At 37.8% G+C, this 25589-nt stretch overlaps 1 protein-coding gene across 1 annotated transcript in view; it reads left to right on the plus strand.

Moving 5' to 3' along the window:
* The first annotated feature begins 1980 nt into the window (after nucleotides 1-1980).
* The window catches only part of Chl1 (cell adhesion molecule L1 like), a 63115-nt gene continuing 39506 nt past the window's right edge, over nucleotides 1981-25589 (plus strand). Inside the window, exons 1-7 of the mRNA XM_042680059.1 lie at nucleotides 1981-2071; nucleotides 6500-6605; nucleotides 8052-8239; nucleotides 18123-18245; nucleotides 19856-20026; nucleotides 20966-21013; nucleotides 22990-23110. Of these exons, the coding sequence (XP_042535993.1) occupies nucleotides 1981-2071; nucleotides 6500-6605; nucleotides 8052-8239; nucleotides 18123-18245; nucleotides 19856-20026; nucleotides 20966-21013; nucleotides 22990-23110 (848 nt within the window). The remainder of the gene's footprint in view (nucleotides 2072-6499; nucleotides 6606-8051; nucleotides 8240-18122; nucleotides 18246-19855; nucleotides 20027-20965; nucleotides 21014-22989; nucleotides 23111-25589) is intronic.

Consider the following 25589-nt stretch of genomic DNA (forward strand, 5'->3'; position numbering starts at 1 on the left):
CAGGTGCTACGGTTTAGGGAGTGTCTCTTTGGTATAATAAAAAAGCAGTGTTTTCTGTATTTCTTATATTGATTAGATTAGATAACTTCATGAGTACAGAAGGGTCATTTAGATAGGACTGCACTAGAAATATTTAAAATTACTGACATAAATTGTGTGTTAGGAAATACTTGGAACAAGTCAAGTAAGTTTTCTTAATTCCCATTTTGCAGGTGGGACAATTGAGATCAAATAAAGTAGATTGTAAATCAATAAATGGGATTGCTGTCACTCAAAATTCCCCAAAGCACTATTATCCTTACTTATACAGACATAGAAAAGAAATGGGTCTATTACTGATTGAATTATATATTTGAGGTGAAATGGAAAAGCTTGAATACCTGGAATTAAATAAAAATGTAGCAACTTCTGTCTTTGTTATTTCTTCTTTTCAAAAGTTTACAGCATATATATATATATATATATATATATATCGATATGTTATATATATATATAGATCGATATATATATATATATATATATATATACTTAAAATGATATTTTGGAACAAATTACTGTATAACCTGCTTTTTTTCTGTGTTGTCCTGGGATGTGGGCTCAGGGCCTTCTGTTCCTGATCTTTTAGTTATGTTTATTATTTTATATAGGATCTTGTTTTCTTGTCTGGGGCCAGCATTAGATGGTGATACTCCCACCTAAATCCTCCTGCAAAGCTGGGCTGGCATGTATACCACATGTAGCTCAGCACCCAGCTTGTTTTGTTGAGATGAGATCTTGTTAACTTTGGACTGAGTTTGGGAGTCAGACCTCTGACTCCCAAGAAGCTAGGATTACAGGTTTGAGTCACTGTACCTGGCTTGGACTATCAATTTTGAGAATATCTAGGAGACTCTTGTGGTGTAACTCAGTGGTATAATGCTTGACTGAAATGCAAGAAGACCTATATTTGATTGTTAGCATCACACACACACACACACACACACACACACACACACACACACACACACACTAAACAGTGGATGGAGCAAGGCACAGGAAGTCCTTGAGACTCTTATCTCCAAACAACCAGAAAACCAGAAGTGGACCTGTGGCTCAAAGTGGTTGAGAGCTAGCCTTGAGCACAAAAGCTCAGGGACAACCCCCAGGTCCTGAGTTCAATCCCTATGACCCACAAATAAACACCAACACCAATACCAAAACCAATATTTAGATGTTTATTATCACAATGTTTCAGAAAAACGATTAGAGCAAGTCAAGGAAAATGGGAATTTCAATCCTGATTGTATTTCTATGAAAGTTGTTATGTATTAACGTTTGCTTAAATAGGAGACAAATGATGTTATGATGTTATTCTTGAAACCAAACTGATATTTGTACATTTCACTTAAAATAACTGTCCTTTGCCTAATTGTTCTTTATTTTTTCTCTTTTTCTCAAAGAAAACATCTTGCTAGAATTATTCAGCTATTCTTGTGAGATCTTTGAACTCTAAAGCTATTATACCAGCCTATTCTAAGATGTTTCTTTATGAGCCTTACTAATGACTCATAATGTAAATGTTAAAAATGGATGGACAAAGCTCCTTAGCTAAATGAAGTCATTTTCCTAGCCATTGACACTCATTATAGTGTGCAGAATGCTTTTAAAATGCAGCTTCCTCTGATCTGCAAACATAATGCACTAGAATGGTTTAAGATTTATCACGAGTCTGTCTCTTACCATTTGGAACTATAAAGATTTAGTGAGCCAAAAACCTTTTAACTTTTTGGAACTATTTGAGAATAGGTTTACTAAAATTAATAAGAGAGACATCAATTTAATTTCTGCAATATGACTATTTTAAAGTTTATAAATGAATAAAGTGTTTTTTCTGTGTTTTTATTTCTCACTTTGCAGGTTATCCACATTTTCTTCTTAGAAGAAGAAAAGCGAGTCATTGAGATCTTAAATCTCTCTGCCTTGTCTCCTTCTTGAAGAACAATGGAGGTGATTTCATGTGGAAGAGGAGTATTCCTTTCTGTAATTTTCTTCCTGTTAAAATTCACCACAGCAGTTGAAATACCACTATCAGGTAAAAGGAGAGCATTCAGTGTCTGTACTGGAATTTTATATTGCCTCTTTAAGTAGAAAGTTTGTGGATTGAGAATGTAACTTTTCTGTAATATTTCCATAGATTATTTTTCCCCAGAAATGTGTCATGAGAATTCTTGTCTGCATTTTAGGGACTGTTTGGTTGCAGTAATTATGTTGCAGCTCATGCTTTTTGCTTCATATGAAAACACTTGGCCTGTAACAAGAAATAGATCTAACAGATCCAGTGATCTTTCTCATTCCATATGTCTAAGATGGTCTGCAGTATTATAAACAGCTTTTTTTTTTATACATGTGGGTTGACTTATAATATGGAGAATTTTGAGTTAGTGTTCTGAAGTAGTCATACAGACTGAATAGGAATCAAACACAATGACCTTGATGGTATGTGTTTATCTTTAATTTTTGTTTTTTAATTGTTATTATAAAGGTATTATTACATAGAGGAGTTATGATTACCTAAGTCAGACAGTGAGGACACTTCTTTTTGGACAATGTCACTCCTTCCCTTGTGCTCTCCCAATATTTTCCTTCTGTCCCCACCCACAAGTTCTATCGTTCATTTTCAACGTAGTATCTAATGAGTTTCACTGCTGCATTTGTTCACCCTCTGTCTCTCCATGTGTTTTGAAACCATTGTTGAGGTTCACTTTCAATTTCTTGTTATGGCGATTTTATATTCCGTAGTATATCTACAAGCTTAGATCCCATAACCCAGGTAAGAAATCTCATTTCTACTTTTCTTAACAGATGGGTAGGCCTTTCTGACAGTATTCTTAGGTCTTAAGGAATCCAATTTCCCTGGCCTATGGATATTTGGATGTAAAGCTCTCTTTACTTACAGCCAGCATAGCATATACTCAAGTTCATTACTCTGCGTTTGAAGTGTAGAAATTTATGCTGAGGCAGAGGAGCCTTCCTTACCTCTAGTGAATTCTCTTGTAGGAATGTTCAGTGTCAGGTGGAGGGCAGCCAAGATGCCTGCACCAGGATCACCGCTGTCACATCACATCCCTAAAAATACATGCATGTTCTCCATCTTTCCTCACTAATTCATCACTGCTGGAAGATGTGAAATTTGCTGTTAATCCATGACACTTATATTTATTCTGGTTGTCTCAGATCCTTATGGACTTTCACGCTGTGATGTCCTCAGACAACAATTCTTATAAAATATTAATGGCATATTTTCTGAATATTACCCATTTATTTGGGTCCTCTAGAGTACTCACTCATGAATGCAGCAAAGGCAAGTATCTGAGCAGAATGTCAATGAGTCTGTTACCTCTGTAATGGGCTTAATTATAGTGGAAGGGATTTATAATATAGGCTATATATTCATACAAACACCCAAAGGTTATTAGCTCCATTCCCTGAGTAATTAGTTATTGTTGAGTCGTTACAACCTTAGCAAATTTAAGGAAGAATAACATTGTAATAAACAAGTTGTTCCCGAGTTATTAGCTGTTATCTAAGGGCCTCTTGTCATTGCGCCTTCTCTCTCACCATTCATAAATGTGATAGAATTTAAATAACACGAGTTTGCCAGCAATTCAAGATCCACCTCCGTTTCAAAACAGGAATCATCAGAAACAACGTAAATGTCAGTGACATGGGTGTACTTGCATATGAGTAAAATGCTTATAAATATCCAATGAAGAAAAATTGAGTCTGATTTAATGTTCTCAAACCAGTAACACTCAGATTATTTACCTCTTTCTCCACCCTTGAGCAAAAGCATTCTAATATTGAGATCAGGTGGAAATAAACCTAAAATAATTCTGCTGTCTCCAAGGAGAATGATAATCTATATTCCATAATTGTATCCTTGCTTCAGCCCAATACTATTTCTTCTTAGAAGTACAACTGACAGACATATTATAGTTGTTCTGATGGGCAAAATACTTCAGATGAGATATTTTCCCCAAAAGGAACCAAGTGAGTTTGTCACTTTAAGATAAACAACTGACAATATTGTTAGTGGTGAAATTTAAGTGTTCAAGCAAAGAGTACAACTATGGAAAAGGAGTATTCTCCACTGTGAGTTTGCCAGCTTTCTAACACTAAGGACTTTTCTGATTCGATCTGTAGTAATACGAAGCAAAATGAAAGTCTGATCTTCTCTTACCAGATAAATTAGTATTTGGACGGGTGCTGGTGGCTCATGCCTATAATCCCAGCTACCCAGAAGGCTGAGAGCTGAAGATGAAGATTCAAAGCCAGCCAGGAGAGAGAAAGTCCATGAGACTCTTATCTCCAATTAACCACCACAAAGCCAGAAGTAGAGTTGTGGCTCAAGTGGTAGAACTCTATTAACCATGAGCAAAAAAGCTCGGGGACAGCACCAAGTTCTGTAGTACTTGAGATGTCTCTGAAACATGTTTATCCTTTTACAGAATCATTTAGATGAGCTCATGAATAAATATGTTTAATTTCTAATATAGTAAATGTTGTTAGTTATTATACATGTGTTATCTTAGAATTCTTAAGAGGCAAACTTTCAAAATGGGGCCAACGTCATGGAGTTCAGGTCCTATTTGTAGCTCTACAATGGACAGTCACTCAATTAAATCAGCCCCTCTGCCTGTTTGCATTGTTCAGAATAGACTTGTCAAAGTCAGTTTCTGCTGCTCCATAGTGTACATTTCCTAAACATTCAACTCTGTGAACGTCTTAGAGGTTCTAAGAACTTTGTCAAATAAGGAATGTCTCAAATTGGAAACTACGGAGCCTACCGCAATATTTATGTCAATTTTTTTCTGCTTCCTGCTTCAAAATGTAATTCAAGTTTGACTCTTAAAATTCAAGCATGCTATTTGTCTGTTTTTAGTCAATTGTAGTCCATTTGCTTTGCAAGCTCATTGGTGAGATGGATAGTCTAGCTGCTTTCAAAACAAAAAGCAAAAACTTTTCCTTAAAATTAGGTTTGCCTTCAGAGTTACTTAACTTGCCAAACACCATTTTTTTTGTAACATGAGGGGGATATTTGAGTGTGAAGAATCACTTATTTAAAAGTAGCTATAATTTACATGACAATGATTATTTTTGTGTTACACCTTATTAAAAATAAGCAACTCTTAATAGATAAATGGTAAAAAGAGATAAAATAATGGGGCATCAATGGGAAATGACAACTATAGTATAACTTTATGGAAAGACTTTCATTAGCAAAAGCAATAAATGGAAATCAAAATAAAAAGAATTATCTCTTGGTAATCTCTTGCCAGACTTGGGGCTTGAACTCAGGGCCTGGGCACTGTCCCTGAGCTTGTTAGCTCAAGGCTGGTGCTGTACCACTTGAGCCACAACTCCACGTATGACTTTTAGAAGTTAATTGGAGGTAAGATTCTCATGGACTTTGATGCTGGGGTTAGTTTCTCACTGGGATCTTTAGATCTCAGCTCTCTCAGGAGTTTGGGTTATATGCCTAAGCCACTGGTGTCTGGCATGAAAAGTGATTTTTAAAACTCATTCTTGCCTGCTAGTGTCTGGTGGTGTCAAGGTTATGGGCAGCCACTGTGTTCATACACTGGTTGTGGTAAATATCCCTTGGTTAAAATATCTTTGCAACTGGGCTGGAAAGGTGACTCAGTGGTAGAGTGCTTACCTTGCATGCATGAGACCTGGGTTTGATTCCTCAGCATCACATAAGCAGAGAAATCCAGTAGTGGAGCTGTGGCTCAAGTGGTAGAATGCTAGCCTTGAGCTAAAGAGCTGAGGGACAGAACCCAGGCCCAGAGTTCAGGCCCCATGACCACCACCAACAAATATATATATATATATATGTATATGTATATATACATATATATATATTTGCAGCTATCCAAAGTCATTGTATTCATGTCCATCAGTGGAAATTTACTGTAAGGTGATAATTCAATAGAAGAGAAACCCATATGTTCAAAGAGATCAGTTGAAATACATGTCACCTGGAAAGACAGATATGGCAAACAAGGTCCAACAACAAGATAATTGTCTAACAAATGACAGCGTACTGATGGGAAGAAACAATGTACAAAGCAGTTCGTTAGTTGTAATGTCTCCATGTAAGCATGCAGAAATATACAATGAACTTTTGAAATGATGCGACTAAGTAAAAAGGTCATCACACCATTAAAGTCTGAATAGACGCAGCATGAACATTTTTCTCCTGCTTTAAAAACTATTTGTAATTATGGAATGAAGTAAAAAATGAATGCCTATGGCAACATGATCTAATGACCATACCTTCATTCAAAGTAAATATATTTTTCAAAGAGGAAGTCAGATATGTTATATAATTTTCACTCTAGTATCACCTTTTTATTACCAACATAGAAAGCACAGTTAACCTGTGCCTCTCATAACCCAAGTAACCTTGTCCACTTTTGGAGAAACTTATTGTTTAAGTATGCATTTTAAAATTTAGTTCAACAGGTTCCAACAATCACAAAACAGTCAAGAGAACAAGTCGCCTTTCCCTTTGACGAGTATTTTCAAATTGAATGTGAAGCTAAAGGAAATCCAGAACCAACGTGAGTGTTCTTCAAACTACTAAATACTCTAACCATATGCTATCATTGATAGTATTTAAAAATCTGAAAAAAAAACTTGTTGGACTCTAAATCTACATTTGATTAAAGCTCCAGGTTACCAAGTGAAAGAGAGCTTTGTGTGTAAAATTAACATTGAGTTATTTAACCTATGTTGCATAAGGTTTTCTGTACCTATAGAATGGATATTTCATACTGGTGTCGGCATTGAACTACATGTTTTTCTGGAATGCAATTCTGTAATATTTACCAACAACCATAAAAATGTATTCCAATATTAGTCTACTGAATTGAAATGGATAAGTTAATAAAATAGCAAACAGAATAGAAAATGATGCAGTCAAAAGGATTTTATTTAGTACCAATTTAAAACTGGAAAAATATTGACAAATTATATATTTGGTACATATTTGGTATATATTTCAAATGCTTGACAAGGTTGTTTAAAAATAGCAGTGCTTTGTGATTTTGATTTGCATGAGTGCATTAGACCACACACACACACACACACACACACACACACACACACAGAGAATATTATATATTTACCTTTATTCCAGCCTCAAGATAAAATCAGAAATAATCCTGCCATGCGTTTCTAAGAAAAAATAAATAATTTTCAAAGTTATTCTAGGCTCACACCTAGAACCCTAGCTACTTAAGAGGCTGAGATCTGAGGCTAGCAGTTAGAAGCCATCCTGGGCAGAAAAGTCTATAATATAAGACTCTTATATCCAAATGTCAACACCAACCTCCCCCTCTACCCCCCAGCCACTGGCAAATAGCAGAAATAGAGCTGTGGCTCAAATGGTAAAGCACTGGCCTTGAGCAAAAAAGTTCAGGGCCCACCCAGGCCAGGCCAGGAAGGACAAAAAAGAGAGAAAGAGAGAATGACAGAACCAGAGAAAGAATGAAAGAAAGAAAAAAAAGAAAGAGAAAGAAAGAAAGAGAGAGAGGTAGGGAGGGAGGGAGAAAGAAAGGGAGGGGAAGGAGGGAGAAAGAAAGAAAGAGAGGAAGGAGGGAGATAAAGAAACAAAGAAAGAAAGAGAGAAAGAAAGAAAGAAAGAGAGAAAGAGAGAAATGGAGGAAGGAAGGAGGGAAGGAAGGAAGGAAGGAAGGGAGGGAGGGAGGGAGGGAGGGAGGGAGGGAGGGAGAGAAGAAAGAGGAAGGAAGGATGGAAGGAAGGAAAGAAACAAAACATACCTTCAAATATATTCTTATTTACAACCTTATTCAAAGTTTTATTCTTACTGATTTTTTTACAGTTTGGAAGATTCTTCAGAGATCTTTTCTAATAATATTAAACATTCTATTGTGTACATTTCTTAAAATAAATTATTTTGGTTTGCCATTTTGTACATTTGTCAGTATTTCTGTGGTTAAAAATAATGTTCTTTTTGTGGGATGAATTTGCTTTTTTTCTTGCAGGTTTAGATGGACTAAAGATGACAAGCCTTTCCATCTTTCTGATCCCCGGATAATTGTGTCTAACGGCTCAGGCACATTCAAGATCCCAAATGAAGGACACGTATCTCACTTTCAAGGCAAATACCGCTGCTTTGCTTCTAACACCCTAGGAGTTGCCATGTCAGAGGAAATCGATTTTATAGTCCCAAGTAAGTATTAGAATGGAGATGTTGTTTTACAATTCTTTTAGAAAATACTAAACTAGTCTCTGAATTTTAAACAAAATGTCTATAAATTAAATCAGCCTTTATATTTATTTTATTTTATTTTTAAGGACAATTCTAGGTCTTGGAACTTAAAATTTGGACATCCTTTGAAAATGGCATGTTTTGGAAGTAGAGATCTGGCATAAGTGATAGAATGCCAGCCTTGAAAGAAAAGGCAAAGCAAAAGCTTAAAGCCCTGAATTCTAGCCCCAGTACTAGCCAAAGAAAGGAAAGAGAGAAAATGAAGAAAGAATGAGGAAGAGGAGGAGGAGGAGGAGGAGGAGAAGGAGGAGGAGGAAGAAGAAGGAAGGAACAGAGGAAAGAAGGAAGGGAGGGAGGAAAGGAGAGAGGTAGGAAGAAAGACAGCATATATCCAGCTTTCTACTTCATATTGTATTTTTAAAAGAATTTTAAATGGGCCCGGCGCCGATGGCTCACGCCTGTAATCCTAGCTACTCAGGAGGCTGAGATCTGAGGATCGCGGTTCAAAGCCAGCCCAGGCAGGAAAGTCCATGAAACTCTTATCTCCAATAAACCACTAGAAAACCAGAAGTGGCACTGTAGCTCAAGTGGTAGAGTGCTTGCCTTGAGCTGAAGAGCTGAGGGACAGTGCTCAGGCCCAGAGTTCAAGCCCCACAACCAAAAAAAAAAAGAATTTTAAATGGATAAAAGACCTCACTCTGAATGAGAAAATACCTTTTATTTTTTAAATTAGAAGATTGAAACATTGATTATGATAATGAGTGCATTTATGACCCCAGGGAAATGTCTAAACTCATACTGAACAGGAACTCATTAGCAATTTATTTGACTATATTTTATTTTTGATTATTTGCCAAAATGTTTTATAAAGAAAATAAAAGGTAAGATACATCTCAGAAATCATCGATAAAGCCAATTATTAAAATCTCACATATTTATCAATATATTTGGAAGTGATAAAAAAGCTTTAAAATGACAAAGTAGCAAAATATATAAACTTTAACCTTAAACTGGAATGGTCAATAAGAATGTACAAATGTGTTTAGCATCATTAGTAATCAGAAATAGACCAATGGTAACCCAAATAAGAAAAGCGTTTGTTCTTATGTAATGGGGAGTTATTGTACCTGAGAATAGCAGATTCAGAGGAAATATGAAGATACCCTAGCTCCGAGCTAGCACTGATGGTTTATTTTACTTATTTTATTTTACTTTATTTTACCTTAACTTCCTTAAAGACAAGCTTAGGTGTGATCCATTTGCTCTGATGTTCTTTAGCCTACACACGTTAAGATTATTTGCTCATGGTAGACAGGCATACATATTTTGGTTTATTCATGAAGAAAATACCATTAGCTTTGAAAAAGATATTGAACCATAAAAAACAAATCTTGGCGAAATACCACACCATGTAATAAAATATTGGTTAGGATTATAATTTTAGATGGTAAATGTTTAGTGAAACAAGCATGCTCAATGGAATATTCAGGAGAATAATTACCTTTAATGCAAGAAGGAGGGACCAAGGTCAGCTCCAGACAGAAGGGTTGTAAGACAGTCACCCTATAACCGGTGGGTGATGTGTTGAAAGGGTTTTAGTTGGAGGATGTCTTTGAATCTTTTAAATTTCTTTTATAAATGGCTTTTGCATAGACTCAAAATTATTAAGAACACTACATAATGATTCATCTAAAGTAGATATTCTGACTTAATGAGATATTGTACCAATGTCAGTGAGAAGTAGCAGGTGCACTTGGAGACTCATACTGGGGTTCTAAACTTGAAATGATATTCAGAACAAACTGTCTGTGGCTTTTAAATCAGACAGTATTGTCCTGACAATTATGGGTGAGTCTGTATAGTTCTGCAGTCAGGTCTCTCTATCCAAGGGTTATGAATAAGGGGATCGCTCCTTAGATGGAAAATGTTTGAAAATAAAGATGGCATGCTGTTGTGAGATGTACACAGTACAACAGCTAGTCACATGGCTTTATTTGAATTGTATTAGCTGCTACAAGCAGTCTTGAGATAACTTAAAGTCTATAGGAGAACATGCCAAGTTATAGGTAAATATTATATCTGTTTTGATAAGGAACTTGAGCATTGCAGTTTTTGCATTCCCTAGGAGGGGTGGGAGTGGTCCTAAACACATTCCTGTGGATACTTGAGGACAATTGTCTGTGTGTATGTATGTATCTATAGAAAGATGATAAATGGGATACATGATAAAGACAGACAGACAGACAAGTAGATAGATAGATAGATAGATAGATAGATAGATAGATAGATAGATAGATAGATAGATAGATAGATAGATAGAGAGAGAGAGAGATAGAGAGAGAGAGAGAGAGAGATAGGTAGTAGAAATAAGTTGAGATTTGAACTATGAAAGAAAGCAATTTTAAGTATCTAGTGTGGTAGAAATATTAGGGTGATCTCTAACATGGATGCTGGTTGTTGCTATTGGGACACAAAGAAAAAGGTAGCTAAATTTATTGCAGAGCCCCCAAAAGTATGTTTTTTAATTAAAAAAACAAATTTTTGAAAAATAATATTTTTTTCTCTTTTCTTTCATTACATATCCAGACTAGATGAAAAGATGAGCAACATAAAGATAATTCTGGGCAGACTATGACAGTACTGAAGTTAAGAGCTGAGCTATGTAGTGGGTGATTGCTTTGTTTAGTTCTGCTGCAGTAGAGAAGAGTGACCTCAGTTAGGTTTCTTATGCATTGTTTTCAGTCTCTCCTGAAATTACTCCATCACCTGAGAGCTTCCCATTACCCCATGTGTGTTGAATAGGATCACCAGCCCAAGCCTCAGGAGTTGGCAAATCTGACTCTTATCTAAAGCTTCCTAAAACCCTTAACAATTGTTTCTTCCCTTCAAAGAATTGATTCTCCTTTCCCACTGTCAGAAATGTATCGTTCTTGTTTTAGACTTTTTGTTACTCAGCCCTGACTGGGTTATTATTTTCTATAAGCTGAAACTTTTACACACCATGTTTAGTTTTCTTTTTCAACAATATTGCCATTGAATTAGCTAGGGGGAAAGCGAGTGTGTATCGGGGGATACCCTCTACCCTAGGCTAGGGTCCATGGACTTTCTGCCTCCTTACATTGTCTTTTGTTGATGTTTGCTATCTAAGGATTCATGTGATGTACAACCCTTTTCATGCCCGAGTTTTACTTAGAGTGTTTTTGAGATCTGTCCACACTCTTACACCTATCAGCCTGCCCTTTCTTTTTGTGCCTTAGTACTTTGCCTTTATGTGGATACACTATTTTTTAAAATTCATCCTTAAGTCAATGACAGTGTGAAATATTTTTTTTTTATTTTGTCAGTTATGGGGCTTGAACTCTGAGCCTGGGTGCTGGTCCTCAGCTCTTCAGTTCAAGGCTAGTGCTCTATCACTTGACCCACAGTGCCACTTCCAGTTTTCTCAGTGGCTTATTGAAGATAAGAGTCTCAAGGCCTTTCCTGCCTGGGCTGGCTTTGAACAATGATCCTCAGAACTCAGCCTCCTGAGTAGCTAGGATTTCAGGCACTAGCCACCAGGCCCGGCTAGTTAGAAACATTTCTACCTTGGGAGTTTATTAAAAATAATACTGTTGTATATTGTTGGTAGTTTATGAAGCATTTAATGGTATGCTGTTGTGATTGTCATAGATATTAATTAAGACCCTTGAAATGAGAAAGATTTTGTGGTGTTATATCTCTCCTCCTCTGCATTGTCTATTGAAGGGTGAGTCCCTATGGGCACACCCATAATCCTCTCTACACAGGACCTAAGGATCCAGATTCCAAGCCTGCCCAGCAAGGCCCTGAAACACTTATCTCCAACTAATCTCAAAACAGCCCGAAGTGAAGCTATGGCTCAAGTGATAGAGTGGTAGCTTTGAGCAAAAAAAGCTTTGGACCACTCAGGCCCTAAGCTCAAGCATAGAACCAGCACACACACACATACACATACATGTGCGTGCACGCGTACACACACACACACACACACCATATGATCAGTAGTTGATTTATTGCACAAAGCTATGACTAAAAGAATAAATGATTTCTAAATAGTACTGAAATAAGTGGTAAGCTTGGGGATGTGTATGTGATATTTTAAGGAAAACCACTTGGGATTATGAATGTGACAAGTCTCTACTTTCTTCTACTTCCAAATTCCTCAGGACACTTTTCTTGAAATAAATCCTAGCTTGTTCCCATTCTGATTTGAGAGGCTAGGGCAGGAAAGGGAACAGGGCTTTATGACTAAGTTCTTCTACTGAAGAAGATCTGTGTCCGGCTCGGCGTACAACTGTGCATTTCAAAGGTTTCATCAAGGCTGAGGATTTTGCACTCAATAGAGTATGGAGATGGCTGAAAGGAAATGGGCTGATTTGTATCTCTTTCCTTAGCACAAATTCATTACAGGCTCAAGGACTGAGAGGCAGTGTTATTTCTCTGTAGTCCTAAGTGGATTAATAGGGAACTCTACAGGAAATGGGAATCAATTAATTCTCTGTACAGTAGGAAGCTGGAGTTATGGGGTAATACAACATGTGAGCATTCTTGATAATGATAGAAGGCTGAAAGCAATTTGCCAAGCACATTCAAGTGAAATGTGAGGCACTCAAAAGCTCACCAGGCCAGCCTTATAAACAGAGCAACAAGTCATAGTAGATAAAGCTCTCTGACACCGGAAGCTTAGTCCAATCATGCAGTGTGTGTGTGTGTGTGTGTGTGTGTGTGTGTGTGTGTGTGTCGGGAGGGAACTTAACTTAATTAACATATACCATTTATACTTGAAGCACAGTGTTTCCTTCCATCTGCCCTCTATCTCGTAAATATATCCCACGTATTTGCATTAAATTCCAAAATAAATTGTTGAGATATAAATTACAGGGAAAATTGGGGGCAGCAGAAGAATGAAATTATCTCATTGTGTGTGTGTGCGTGCATGTGTGTGCGGGTGTACGCACTCATGCGCACGTGCGTGAGCCCATGCACTCACATATGCATGCACACATCTGAAGGCTAGGTCTGAGGCTTGAACTCAGGGCCCCAGCACTATCAGTTCCATTTCTGCCGTCCCCCCACATTTACAAAAGTTCATTGGAGATAAGAGTCTCCTGAACTTTCCTGCTCAGGCTGCCTTTGAACCTCGATCACAGCCTACTGAATGGTTAGGATTACAGGCATGAAGAGCCACCAGTGTCTGGACTTATCTCATTTAGTTTTTTAAACATGTGATGCTTTTATATTAAGCAAACTTGAAGTATTTGAATGGTAGTAGCCAGTACAGATTGAGTACTTTGTAAGTTTCAGCCACCATTTTCATTGGTTCACTGGAAATACTGTATTTAAACTTGGCTACAAACCAATGAGATAGGTAGACATCATTACACTTCCATGGTATGGATGAGTATCCTATCACATTATCTAACAAGTCCAAGTTCAAGTAGTAAGAAACGAAACCAGGATTCAGTCCCCAGTGGCTGAATCTAGATTTCATGTGAATAACACGAAGCTGAATGGTACTGCCTGTAATTGGTTATCCTCTAAATAGGCAGAGAAATGCTTGAAGTTGAGTAGCAGAATCAAAAAGGTATGGGAATATTGATTTTGTTCCGTTAGTGCTAGAGAAAGGTAATCTATGTGCTTCATAACTTCCTAGTGGTTAAAGCACAAGTTATGTTTATACTGGAGTGGTGAATTTCCTGAATGCTATTTAATTATATTAACCTGATGCCATTTCATTACTGATTTTCACAGTTTGAGTTTTATGATTCACTACCATTAGAAAGATTCTGACCCCGGGGAAGCTTTTGAGAATCTTAAGAAATATAGAGGATTCTACAATGTCAATTTATTTATTTATTTTTATCAGTCGTGGGGCCTGAACTCTGGGCCTGGGCACTGTCCCTCAGCTCTTCAGCTCAAGGCTAGCACACTGCTACTTGAGCCACAACGCCATTTTTCTGCTTTAGTTTTTCTGCCTATGTGGCGCTGAGGAATTGAACCCAGGGCCTCATGCATGCGAGGCAAGTGCTCTACCACTGAGCATCCTCCTAGCCCATTTTTTTTTTTTAAAGGAACAGGGAGAGATGAGGAGAGTAATGAAAGGGGTGACATTGATTAAGAGACATTGGACTCACACACTGACATGGTAGATGGCACCCCTTGTATAACTACTTAAAGATAACAAAATATAATAAAAATATTAAAAGGACACATGGAAAGGTAAGGAAATTATTTACAATATACATACCCAGGGGGGTTCAATGTGAGATTGAACTCAGACTACCCCACAGTATAGTTTCTAGGTAGAGTTTTGTTGTTGTTGTTGTTGTTGATAGAAGTCTTCATCATGAAGATGTCAACTTTGCTGAATGTTAGACTGGAAGAAGAGAGGTTTTGAACATTGACCGCCCCTGAGGAGATCCAGGGGACTTTGTATTTGCAGCTTCACTGGGTCTAGCACCCTCTGCTGATAAAACATGTTGTGCAGCTAAGGCCTCCAGGAAAAATTTTTCACACTAGATTCTAACTGGGGGTTGGAGATGGAGTTTTCAAGAAGCGAAGCATAAATACATAGTTTTGGAATGTGAATAGTAGACACGAAGGAGAATAGGAGGACAGGGAAGTTGGTGTTGTGCTTGATTTGCTGGTGCAAATAGAATGGCAATGAGCTCACATAGAAAAAAAAGGAGTGGACTTCAATTAGATTGGGTTGTAATGGAACCACTGAACATTCTTAGAGTTTCGGTGGGTAGAAAGGAATATGTCAGTAAATTCTGATCCTTTTGAAGAGAGTGACCCAGGGTCAAGTTCATTCTTGTTAAAAATATAGTTCAGTGATTGTTTATCCTTGTGCCAGTAGTCAGGCTTGAACTCCAGGCCTCTACTCTAACTTGGCTTTTCCTCTGTAGACTGGAGCTAGTCTAATATTTAGGCCTATGTTGACATTTTGCTGGTTAATTGGAGATAAAGGTCTCAGGGACTTTGGCCTTGAACCTTGTTTTTCAGAGTTCAGCCTCATGAGTAGCTAGGATTATAATTGTGGGCTACTGGTGCCCAAGTAATTGTTTCTTTGTGATGTTTGATTGTCTTTTAGAAATATGTTGGTAAGCCAATGGTATATAGTTGCCTCACATGGACACAAATCATCATTTATTATTAAAAACCACTACATCTGTCCACACTAAATAAGGCTGATGTTTATCATAAAAAAGAGTTAGTAAAATAATCTGGTTAGAATTTTTTTTAGATAACATCTTTTCTTTATTTCAGTTGAAATTGACTGCATACCTGCTATGCTGTTATAGTAATTAAAATTAGCGGTTATCTGGAAATGTTAAAAATTTGTTTCTAGAATAGAAGCAGACTAAGGCATTCCAAAGTCAAGAGAATAAGACCTAAATAATTGTGACAAATTAATTTATTGTATAATATTAATTATAATTATAATGTAAAATTAATATCTTGTATAATATTAATCTTAGATTAATAAATATATAAATGCCCTTACCTATTTCCTGATCTTAATTACATCTTTAGCTAACTATTCCAAAGATTTATAGCATGTGTTACAGACTTATAGAATTCCTTTTCTTTTATTATGCCTCAGAAACCTGTTGAATTACATATTTATATATTCATAGCTAGAATTTTATGATGTACATTTAATTAATGTTGGGGTAATAGTGCTTCACTGGCATTGTTATCTCTGTGAATCATTAGATTATTTTTTTCTTCAAGTTCTGAGAGAACAGTTCTCAAATTAAGTTTTGATATATCTTATTAGTTATGTCTTTTAGCTACAGCAATATATATTGGTTATCTCTTTCATATCTAGCTATAGATATTATCCAGTGAGCTGTGAGTTCACATTAAATACTGTAGAGTTTGCATACTATAGAGTGGAAATGCAGAGCCATTCCATTCTCTTTTCTGTTTCCTTCCTCTGTTTCTTTTATCCTTTGTTTCTTTTATCACCCAGCCACTATGTTGTCTTTACTAGTATGTTCTGGGTTTCATTTACAACAACTTTACATGTGATTTGAATTTGGATGTCTGAGCACATAATATGTGTGATATATGTGTGGGGGGGGGGGGGGATGGCACTAGGGCTTGAACTCAAAACCTTGGAGCTTCCCCTCAGTGCTGACATTCTACTACTTGAGCCACAACTCCACTCCTGGTGTTTTGGTAATTAATTGGAGGTAAAAATCTCATGGACTTTTCTGCCCAAGATGGCTTCAAATCAATCCTAATATCTCCGCCACCCGAGTAGCAGGTGTAGGTCATCCGTATCCAGCTGTATTTCTTTATGAGTTACTACATCTTATTTTATACCACCTCTTTTCTGGAAAATGACTTAGGTAACATTTCTCTCAATCCAAACATGGGTTTTACAAAATAGCTCACATGGTATTTTATCATGGTATTTGTCATGTGGTGAACAAACTAAACGTATGTTTCTGACTTTTCATAGAAACCATATGTTACAGAAAAGGTATGATTCAGGGAAGATTGCCATTTTGAGCATGTTTTCAGATTTCCAGAGGAAATCTGATAGAAACCAGTGGACCAGGAGGGAATCCACAGAGAGCCAGTCATGCGCGGCATGCGTACAGATAAGCCTGCCTTCCCGAACTGCTGAGAGGCTGCAGCCACCACATGGCTTCCTGCGCTTTGGAGCTTTGAAAGGTCCTTGAATTTAGACAAAAAGCAATTTATAGTAACCAGCTGGTGTGTCTGTAGAAGAAATGTCAGCAAATTCCCTCAACTACTGTAAGAATGGGGTGGAGGATGAGGGGCTTAGGAACACATAAGAAATGCACAAAGAGGCTCAGAAGAAATTGTGCTGTAAAGGAGCAGACCTTTAGACTTCCAAGAATAAAATGGTAGTGTATCATGAGCCTCAGGTTCAGAATATAATGGAATACTGAAATGGAATACTGGCTAATAAATCCAATCAGATCAGGATGCTTATAAATATCTTTTTTTATAAGCTCATGACTCTCAGTACTAGCCTACAGAGTTTGAAAATGAAAATAACCCCCTCAACAAAAATGTTAAACAGCCATATACTGTTCAGGCTGAATGAAGTTTTTATATCCTCATAAATATAAATACTTCTGTAAGAATATTAATCACTGGTGTCGGAGTTCTAATTCTGTGTTGCTCTTTTATAGCCTTGGCTCATGTATGAGAAGCAAACAGATTTAAATATTGGAGAATTTTCTTTCATATACCAATTCCATTTCATCTAAAATTATATTTATGCTGCTGGTTCTCTTTGCAATTTACAGTAGTCATGTTTGGCTTTTCACTGGACACGTATCAATTTTCTCAATGTAGGGGTTTGAATTTTTTATTTAGCGTAGTTAATTCTCTGAACAGATATCTGCCAATCACATTTAAGACCTTTGCAGTGAACAGCAGATAGGGCATATAAAACTCAACGGTATTTGGGGAACAGATGATTATTTTTCTCTTTGAAAACTAAAATAAGCAAATCCTGTGACTTACACCTCGGCCTGGAAAAAAAAATATGCACAAGTGTATTTTTGTCTTATTGATGTCACACCGCAACAATCTTTTTTGGTCTACGATTGAAGCATTTTAAAATTATATAAGCATGCACATCCGTTTCTTAAAAGTGTTTTAACCTCTGCGGGGGGAGGGGGGGATGAATGAGCCGAGCCATGGCCCATGGTGTTGAATTTCTTTAAAAATATTCCATTATTTTTAAAAGCATATTCGTGACTGGTAATACCATAGAAGGTGCTGTGGCATTACGTGCTCACTTGAAATGATGTCTTAAAAATTATCTTCGCACCAGGTGTTCCGAAATTCCCCAAAGAAAAAATCGATCCCTTGGAAGTGGAAGAAGGTGACCCCATTGTCCTTCGCTGCAATCCGCCCAAAGGCTTACCCCCGCTGCACGTTTACTGGATGAATATTGGTAAGGAATGCCGCACCCCATTGACAAGAGTGCAGATTAATTGCATGTAGAGTAAAAGAAGGATGCCAAATGTAAATTTTTCTCATAAGCGTATTCCTGCAGACTCAAACAGGTTACTTCAAAACAGACAAATTCAAAAGTCTGCCCTGGGTCCTAAGTATAAACTAAAGTGCAAATGGGGAAACATTTAGACAAACCACTAAAGCTATCTCTTGATCTTATTACATTTGAAAAGGTAAGAATCGGTCTGCGAAGACTGGACTTTCTATATTCCAATTAATTGCCTTTTGGGATATAGGTCATGTTTGAATTGAGACTGGCTTGTGTTTGGGTTGCTAACTTAGTATTTCTGTTGTAAGTATATTCTACCTGCCAAATGAACAGATGCACAAACAAATTAGTGTTAACCTTTGTGCTGGATTTTCCAAGAAGCTTTCCCGACATAAATTCCAGGGTTTCGCCCTCTCCTTCTCCCTTTCCTTCTCCTTCTCCCCTTTCCCCCCTCCTCTCCCTCCTCTTTCCCTCCCTCCCTCCCTCCCTTCCTCCCTTCCTGCCTTCCTGCCTGCCTGCCTGCCTGCCTGCCTGCCTTCCTGCCTTCCTGCCTTCCTTTTTTGGTGCAGGTACTGTACTAGAGATTGAATTCAGTGCTTGGACCTGAGCACTGTCCCTTAGCTTTTTCACTCAAAGCTGCCATCCTAACACTTGAGGTACAATCCACTTCTGGCTTTGGAGATAAGTCTCTCAGACTTTTCTGTCTGGACTGGCTTCCAACTGTGAACCTCATATTTCAGACTGCTAAGTAGTTAGGGTTACAGTGTGAGCCAGTAGTGTCTGGCACAAATCCCAGTTTTCTGTAAAGCCCTCTTCTAGCATTGCTTTAGCTCCCTAGATATTTTCTCACTATGTCCCACATAGGAAAGCTATGTATATATATATATATATATATTTTTTTTTTCAAAATAAAGCAAATGAAGCTGCTTTTGGCTGAAGCCAAAATTGCAAACTCCAATCACTCTAGCATCTCTCGGGTTGCACTGGGACAGCATTGTATATATCCCCTTTCAGTAGCACTGTTTCAAAGAAATAGCATACCCCCATCCCTCCAAAAATAAAAGAATATTCAATCATTATCCGACTTGACTGGTTTTCCTATAGGTCAGTGCAGACTTGGAGCAGAAGTAAAGATCTAAAAAGACACACAATGTCCAAGTGCTCGACCGTCAGTGGCAGCTTTGCTCATGAGTTCCTAGTTCCTTGTCTTTATTTATTTACTTAATTTTTATTGTTTATTATAAAGGTGATGTAGAGAGGGTTTACAATTGCATAGGTCAGGTAGAATACATTTTGTTTGGACAATGTCACCCCTTCCCTTGCTCCTTCTCAGTTTTCCCCTCCTATCCCCACCTAGGAGCTGTGTAGTTCATTTCTTATTTTAAAATACTTGCCTATTCATTACTCTTTTAGCATTACCAAATTTGAGAGGAATAGGAGAAGAGAAGAAAAAAATCAAATAAGGTGAAATAACCTAAAGGGATTAAAAATGAATGAATGGAAAAAAATATCTTGTAGGGGACAAAGGCCCCTCACAATCACTCGATATTTCCTTCCAGAATTAGAACACATTGAGCAAGATGAACGAGTCTACATGAGCCAAGATGGGGATCTGTACTTCGCCAATGTGGAAGAAAAAGACAGTCGGAATGACTATTGTTGCTTTGCTGCATTTCCAAGATTGAGGACGATCGTACAAAAGATGCCAATGAAATTAACAGTGAACAGTTGTAAGTCCAAATCATGTATCAATCTGTCTTGCATGCTGAATGCAAATGTGTGTGTGTGTGTGTGTGTGTGTGTAATTTCATCCTGGCAGGAGCCATTTAGATCAGGGTTGGTATTTTCTGTGATTATTTCATTCAACTCCAGAGACTTCATCCAGATGAACAGAACATCTGCATGTGCAGATCAACCGTAGCTCTTTTTCTGCAGCCGGGGAGGGTGGGGGGGGGGGGGGGAATCTCAATTCACAGTACAAGTGTCTTTCATTTGATATATGCAGGATCTAGTCAGTTTTCCCTGGGTGAAACACACAATGAAATTCCTGGATTTTCTAAAGCAAGATGACAGCATTGATTCACTGCGACCTTGCATAACGTGGCAGGCCGGAGATGGGAGACCAAACAGTAGAGTCGAAAATAAGAGAATCAGGATTAACATTTTTAGCAAGCGTTTTTTTTTTTTTTCTTTGTCCTTCCTAAATTGGCAAAGTTATTCCAACTGATTCTGTTTCCTATTTGTTTCTGGGTTCCCAAATGGGAAAGAGTAATTAGTGGGAGGAGGAACATAAGACTCAAAAGGAAGAGATAATCCACAATCATTTTACAGGCTGAATACTTGGCTTTGGAATTGTGGAGAGCTGGCATGACCATTTTATTGTCTGATGTGGTCTGTATTTCGTGGGTTTTTTTCATTATTGTATGTAGAATCATACTGCCATGCCTTCACCTGAATCCTTTCCACCTGTACTCATCCATGGGAATTCCAGAATTAGCTCTTCATAATTTCTTCTGTGCTAAACCATATTCCCATAACCATGTGAGAGGGGAACCATGTTCTACCCCATTCTGTAATTTCCTGCAAAGACATGACTGTTCATTTTTTATTAATAGCAGCATGTACCATTATGTTTGTGTTGTTTTTCTTCCATTTGTTTTTTATTTCAGTAAAGCATGCTAATGAGTCAAGTTCATCCACAGAAATTAATTCCAAGGGTAAGTTAAGCAGTGCAAAGAATTAGTATTAATTTTTACCTTAATACTTATTCAGAGATCACACCTCAAAATATGAATGTTTCCTTTGTTACCTTTATGAATTTATTACAATGCTAGCATTCCTAATTAAAAAAAGCTGATTACCATGGAGTTTTTTATTGTCGTCTTAAGTGCATGCAAAAAAACCTGAATTTTACATATTCATAACTATAAAAATATAAAATAGTTAAATATTATTATAATATACTAATACATTATGTTAAATATAAAATTATTAAATTATATTTATAACTATATAGATATAATGACATTTAATTAGAATTATGTAGCACATTATTTTGTATCACTATATTATTATAATTCTATAATATCACATAATTTATTAAGATGCATAGATACAGATGTAGGAATTTAAAATAATTTTACTTTCATTTTTGATCATTTCTTTTTTAAAAAATATTATCTTTATGTAATTGTTCCAAGGAGTTTCAATTAAACATTTCCATTCATTAGTACGATACATCTTGATCAATGTCACCTCTTTGCTTGTTCTCTGCCAATCTCTTTCAAACCCTATCCCGTCAATTTACCTGGTCCCATTTTCACACATGTACATTGAATAATATGACCATGTTATCTTGGGTTTTCTAATGCATCTTTTGTACTACATTAGATGGATAGCTTCATATGAAGCAAATAAAAAGAAATACTTAAGGGTCAAGAGAAGTAGGAAAACACTGAATTTAAGAAAATTAAATGAATATCTTTCTCACAAGACTTGTTAGAATAGCTAATAGACCATGATGCATTGCGATTCTCTGGAGAAGACTAGAGTTTTGCGGTGTTTTTTCAGTTTGCTTGTCTGTGAGACCTTTCTTGTTTCATTTATTTTAACCATAGAACACCTGTTAGAGTTAGTGCTTTAGGTAAGAGGTCTATGTAATATGAATTATGTAACAGGCTATTTTCTGTAGTGAGGGCAATCTTGTCATGTGGACCTACAACTTCAATTTTTTGATGCATGGGTGACATCAGGAGAAATAAATCAGAGCTATCCTTTTTGGCTATCCTCAGCCTTAAGTTACCTCATGTTTCCCAGACATCATTTTCTCTGGGGTCAACGCCTCAGGCTTATACACTTTCTTTACAGCATCCAATAAAAACCACTGTGTGTAGTCAATGGCCAACAGTGATTTCTCGCTGTGTCAATACTTGTAAAAAGCACATAGAAAAGCAAACACTGTTTCCAGCCCCTGACAGTTCCTTCTTCTGATAGTACAGAATGACAACTATTTATTTCCATTCCATAGAAAGTCAAATTGCATTGGTATCGGATAAGAACAGAAGCAATGCATGCTTAGCATTTGGAAATAAAATAAAAATTAGCAGTGGATATTGCAGTCTTCTCATCTGTAAAAATTATGTTTTTTTTTAAAAAAAGGAGAAAAAATAGATTAGGTCCATTTGCAGTTAGTAAGAATGTTTACTAGCTATTTCCTAATACGGGTTTTATGTTTGATAGTTCCTGAGGCTGTGAGTCGTTTCCGGAGGACACTGATTTCTTCAGTCAGAGTTTCTCCATTATAAACCCAGGAAACTGTGTTTTTTTTTTTTTACTAGGAACCTTAGCAAACACATAGGCACATTAAATAAAAGGAAGACAAATGGCCACCACACCTGACAAAGCCTGATAAACGTGTAGCATATAAAATTCACAGATTCCTAGCTTAAGTGTTTCATCAAGAAGTTACTTACCTTCAATCTATTCACCATGATAACCTTTATGAAATAATTAGTTAACAAATCTGAGGCACAACTCATGCTTCACGGAAAGACAGAAGAGCAGTCTAAATCGAAATGCATACAGATGTATGTCTATGCCCACATGGACATACATGTTTGGAGACAGATGCAGCATACAGAATTTCCACTACCCCTGTTTGGAAAAGGCCCAACCTTTCCATTCCTCTCCATAGCCAATTCAATCAAGCAGAGGAAGCCCAGACTGCTGCTGCCTCCTCCTGAGAGAGGCGACTCATCTTCTATGACCATCCTCAAAGGAGACACGCTGTTGCTGGAGTGCTTCGCGGAGGGCCTGTGAGTAGCCAGACCCCTGCTTGCTCATGGCTTTGTATCCTGGTTTTCGAATGGGCCACGTTCACATCTTCAAATGTCTTTCTTTTTCTAAGTGACAAGTCCTTCCAGAGGAAGACACTTGTACGGAGACATCAGGACAGGACTAAAATGGACTTCTAATTCACTGCCTCTGTCTCTGGGATAGGGTGGGATCTCCTTAATGGAGTCAGTCGTGGAAGTCAATGCTGGCCTTGGAGTACGAGTGTGTTGATAGACCACCCAGCTTTTCCCTTTTCTCCCCATATCTTGTGCTACTTCTACTTGCTATAGGACCAGCTCTGCTCCTTTCTCATTTACCTCATGTTTCACCCTGTTGTCTTCATACACAAGAGAGTTTCACATCAAAACCTGCTTAACTGAACCGCCCTCACAGTGTACTTTCCCAGTGCCTACATGAAATCACCAACAGCCCTCTCTCAGTCATCTTTCTCCTTCTCTCTTTTCCTTTTCTCTCTCTTTTCTGGCCACTGCTACTCTCCCCAGTGCTGGAGTTTGAACTTAGACCCCAGGCTTGCTAAACAGGCACCCTGCCACTTAAGCTACATGTCAGGCCCCTATCTGCTTGGGTTATTTTCAAAGTTCATCTCACTTTAGGCTCAGCCAGTCTAGACTGTAATCCTCCTACTCATGTTTCCCCAAGTCAGTGGGATAACACGCAGGCACAACCCATCTCCCCAGAAAAGCCATTATTTGAAATGGATTCTGGAGAATTCCCTTTTGCTTATGCTGGCCCTGAATCATGATCTCCCAGTATCCACCTCCTAAGCAGCCAGGATTATAGGCTTGAGTCACCAGGCTTGGTTGTCATTTGGTCATTTCTTGACATTGTTGTATTTATTGGGAGACTACTGTAAGCCTATGTAAACTGATGCTGTCTTATTTCATAATTTGGTCATTTTGTCATCTGCTTTTTACCATTACCCCTCTGAACTAACAATCCTTCCATACCATCCAAGACACCATGGAGACTGACATGAAAAAGAGAATTCCATATCCCTAGCAATCAAGTTTATCCATTTGAGCCATAATCAACTTATAAGCTCATGGGCATTTGGGTGTCTGTTTGTATATTTATTTGTCAGTTGTGGGGCTTGAACTCAGGCTCTGGGCCCTGTCCCTGAGTTCTTTTTTGCTTAACACTAGTGCTCTACCACTTTGAACCACTCTATCACTTGCAGTTTTCTGGTGGTTAATTGGAGATTACAGTCTCATGGACTTTCCTGCCCCAGAGTTGGCTTTGAATTGTGATCCTCAGATTTCAGCCTCCTGCGTAGCCTGGATCACATATGAGCCATCAACATCGAGCTGGGAGTCTCTTTAATAGAAAAGTGTTTAAAAAATAAATGTACAAATTCATTCTGAATGACTAGGTTTGAATGACATGATGAAGGAAAGGGATGAATTTCAGTGGTTTGGAAACTCCTGCACTTGGCCAAATTTCCTTTCCACCCAGCAAAATGTATTCAAGTTGTTTGCTTCCCTTCCATTACCATTGCTTCCCTTCCATTACCAATACATGGTGACGAAATATTTGGATGTGGAGCGGTATGGCCTCTGCTGAGGAAATTGGGTTCCTGTTTTATTGTAGTAGAGCTAAGCCTTCGTGTTCCACCTGACGCGTGATGGAGACCACCTGCTGTCGTGGTTGTGTTCATGTGGATTCACACAGGAACAAACTAACCGCTCAGAGGATTCATCACAATCGTGGGCTGCCTTTCTCTCAGTCTCCTCATTCACGGATTCCTTTTTCCTTCTTTCCCACACATGTCTTGAGTGGGCTGGGCATTGTGTAGGTTGTCTTTAAATAAGAGAAAAGATAGAAAGTTACAAAGAAAGATATCAAAAGAAATGAATGTTCATATCTGTGCATCTTCAACACACAAAAATACCCACATAGTGTCACCAAAACCTGTACCTGATGTGGCTACATTTTCTGCCTAGTGGTTAGGCCATACTCTCTAGTCCTTTTCATTTTTACTTTTTGTCTGTCCTTTCTGGGGCTTGAACTTAGGGCTTGGACACTATCCCTGAGTCCCTTCGTGCTCAAGGTTAGTGCTCAACTACTAGAGCCACAGCACCACTTTCAGCTTTTGCTGAGTAGTTTTTTGGAGATAAGAGTCTCACAGACTTTCCTGCCTGGGCTGGCTTTGAACCACGATCCCCAGATCTCAGTCTCCTGAGTAGCTAAGATTACAGGCATGAACCATCAGCATCTGGCTCATTTCCACCTTTTTGACCAGTTAATGGAGATATAAGTTTCTTGTCTGATAGCATATTGTGGGCTCCAGGCTACCTTGGAATGAATGTCCTTTTCCTTAGCCAGCCAATGGGTTTTGCCTTTTCATCTGAGCCACACAATCCAAGATCACTTTCCTTAGGATGAAAGGCAAATCACTGTTTCCTAATGCTGAGCCTTGGAGCCTATGTCAACATTGTGTTC

The sequence above is a fragment of the Dipodomys spectabilis genome, unplaced genomic scaffold, assembly GCF_019054845.1.
Source record: "Dipodomys spectabilis isolate Male_0828 unplaced genomic scaffold, ASM1905484v1 ptg000054l, whole genome shotgun sequence".
Lineage (NCBI taxonomy): Eukaryota > Metazoa > Chordata > Mammalia > Rodentia > Heteromyidae > Dipodomys > Dipodomys spectabilis.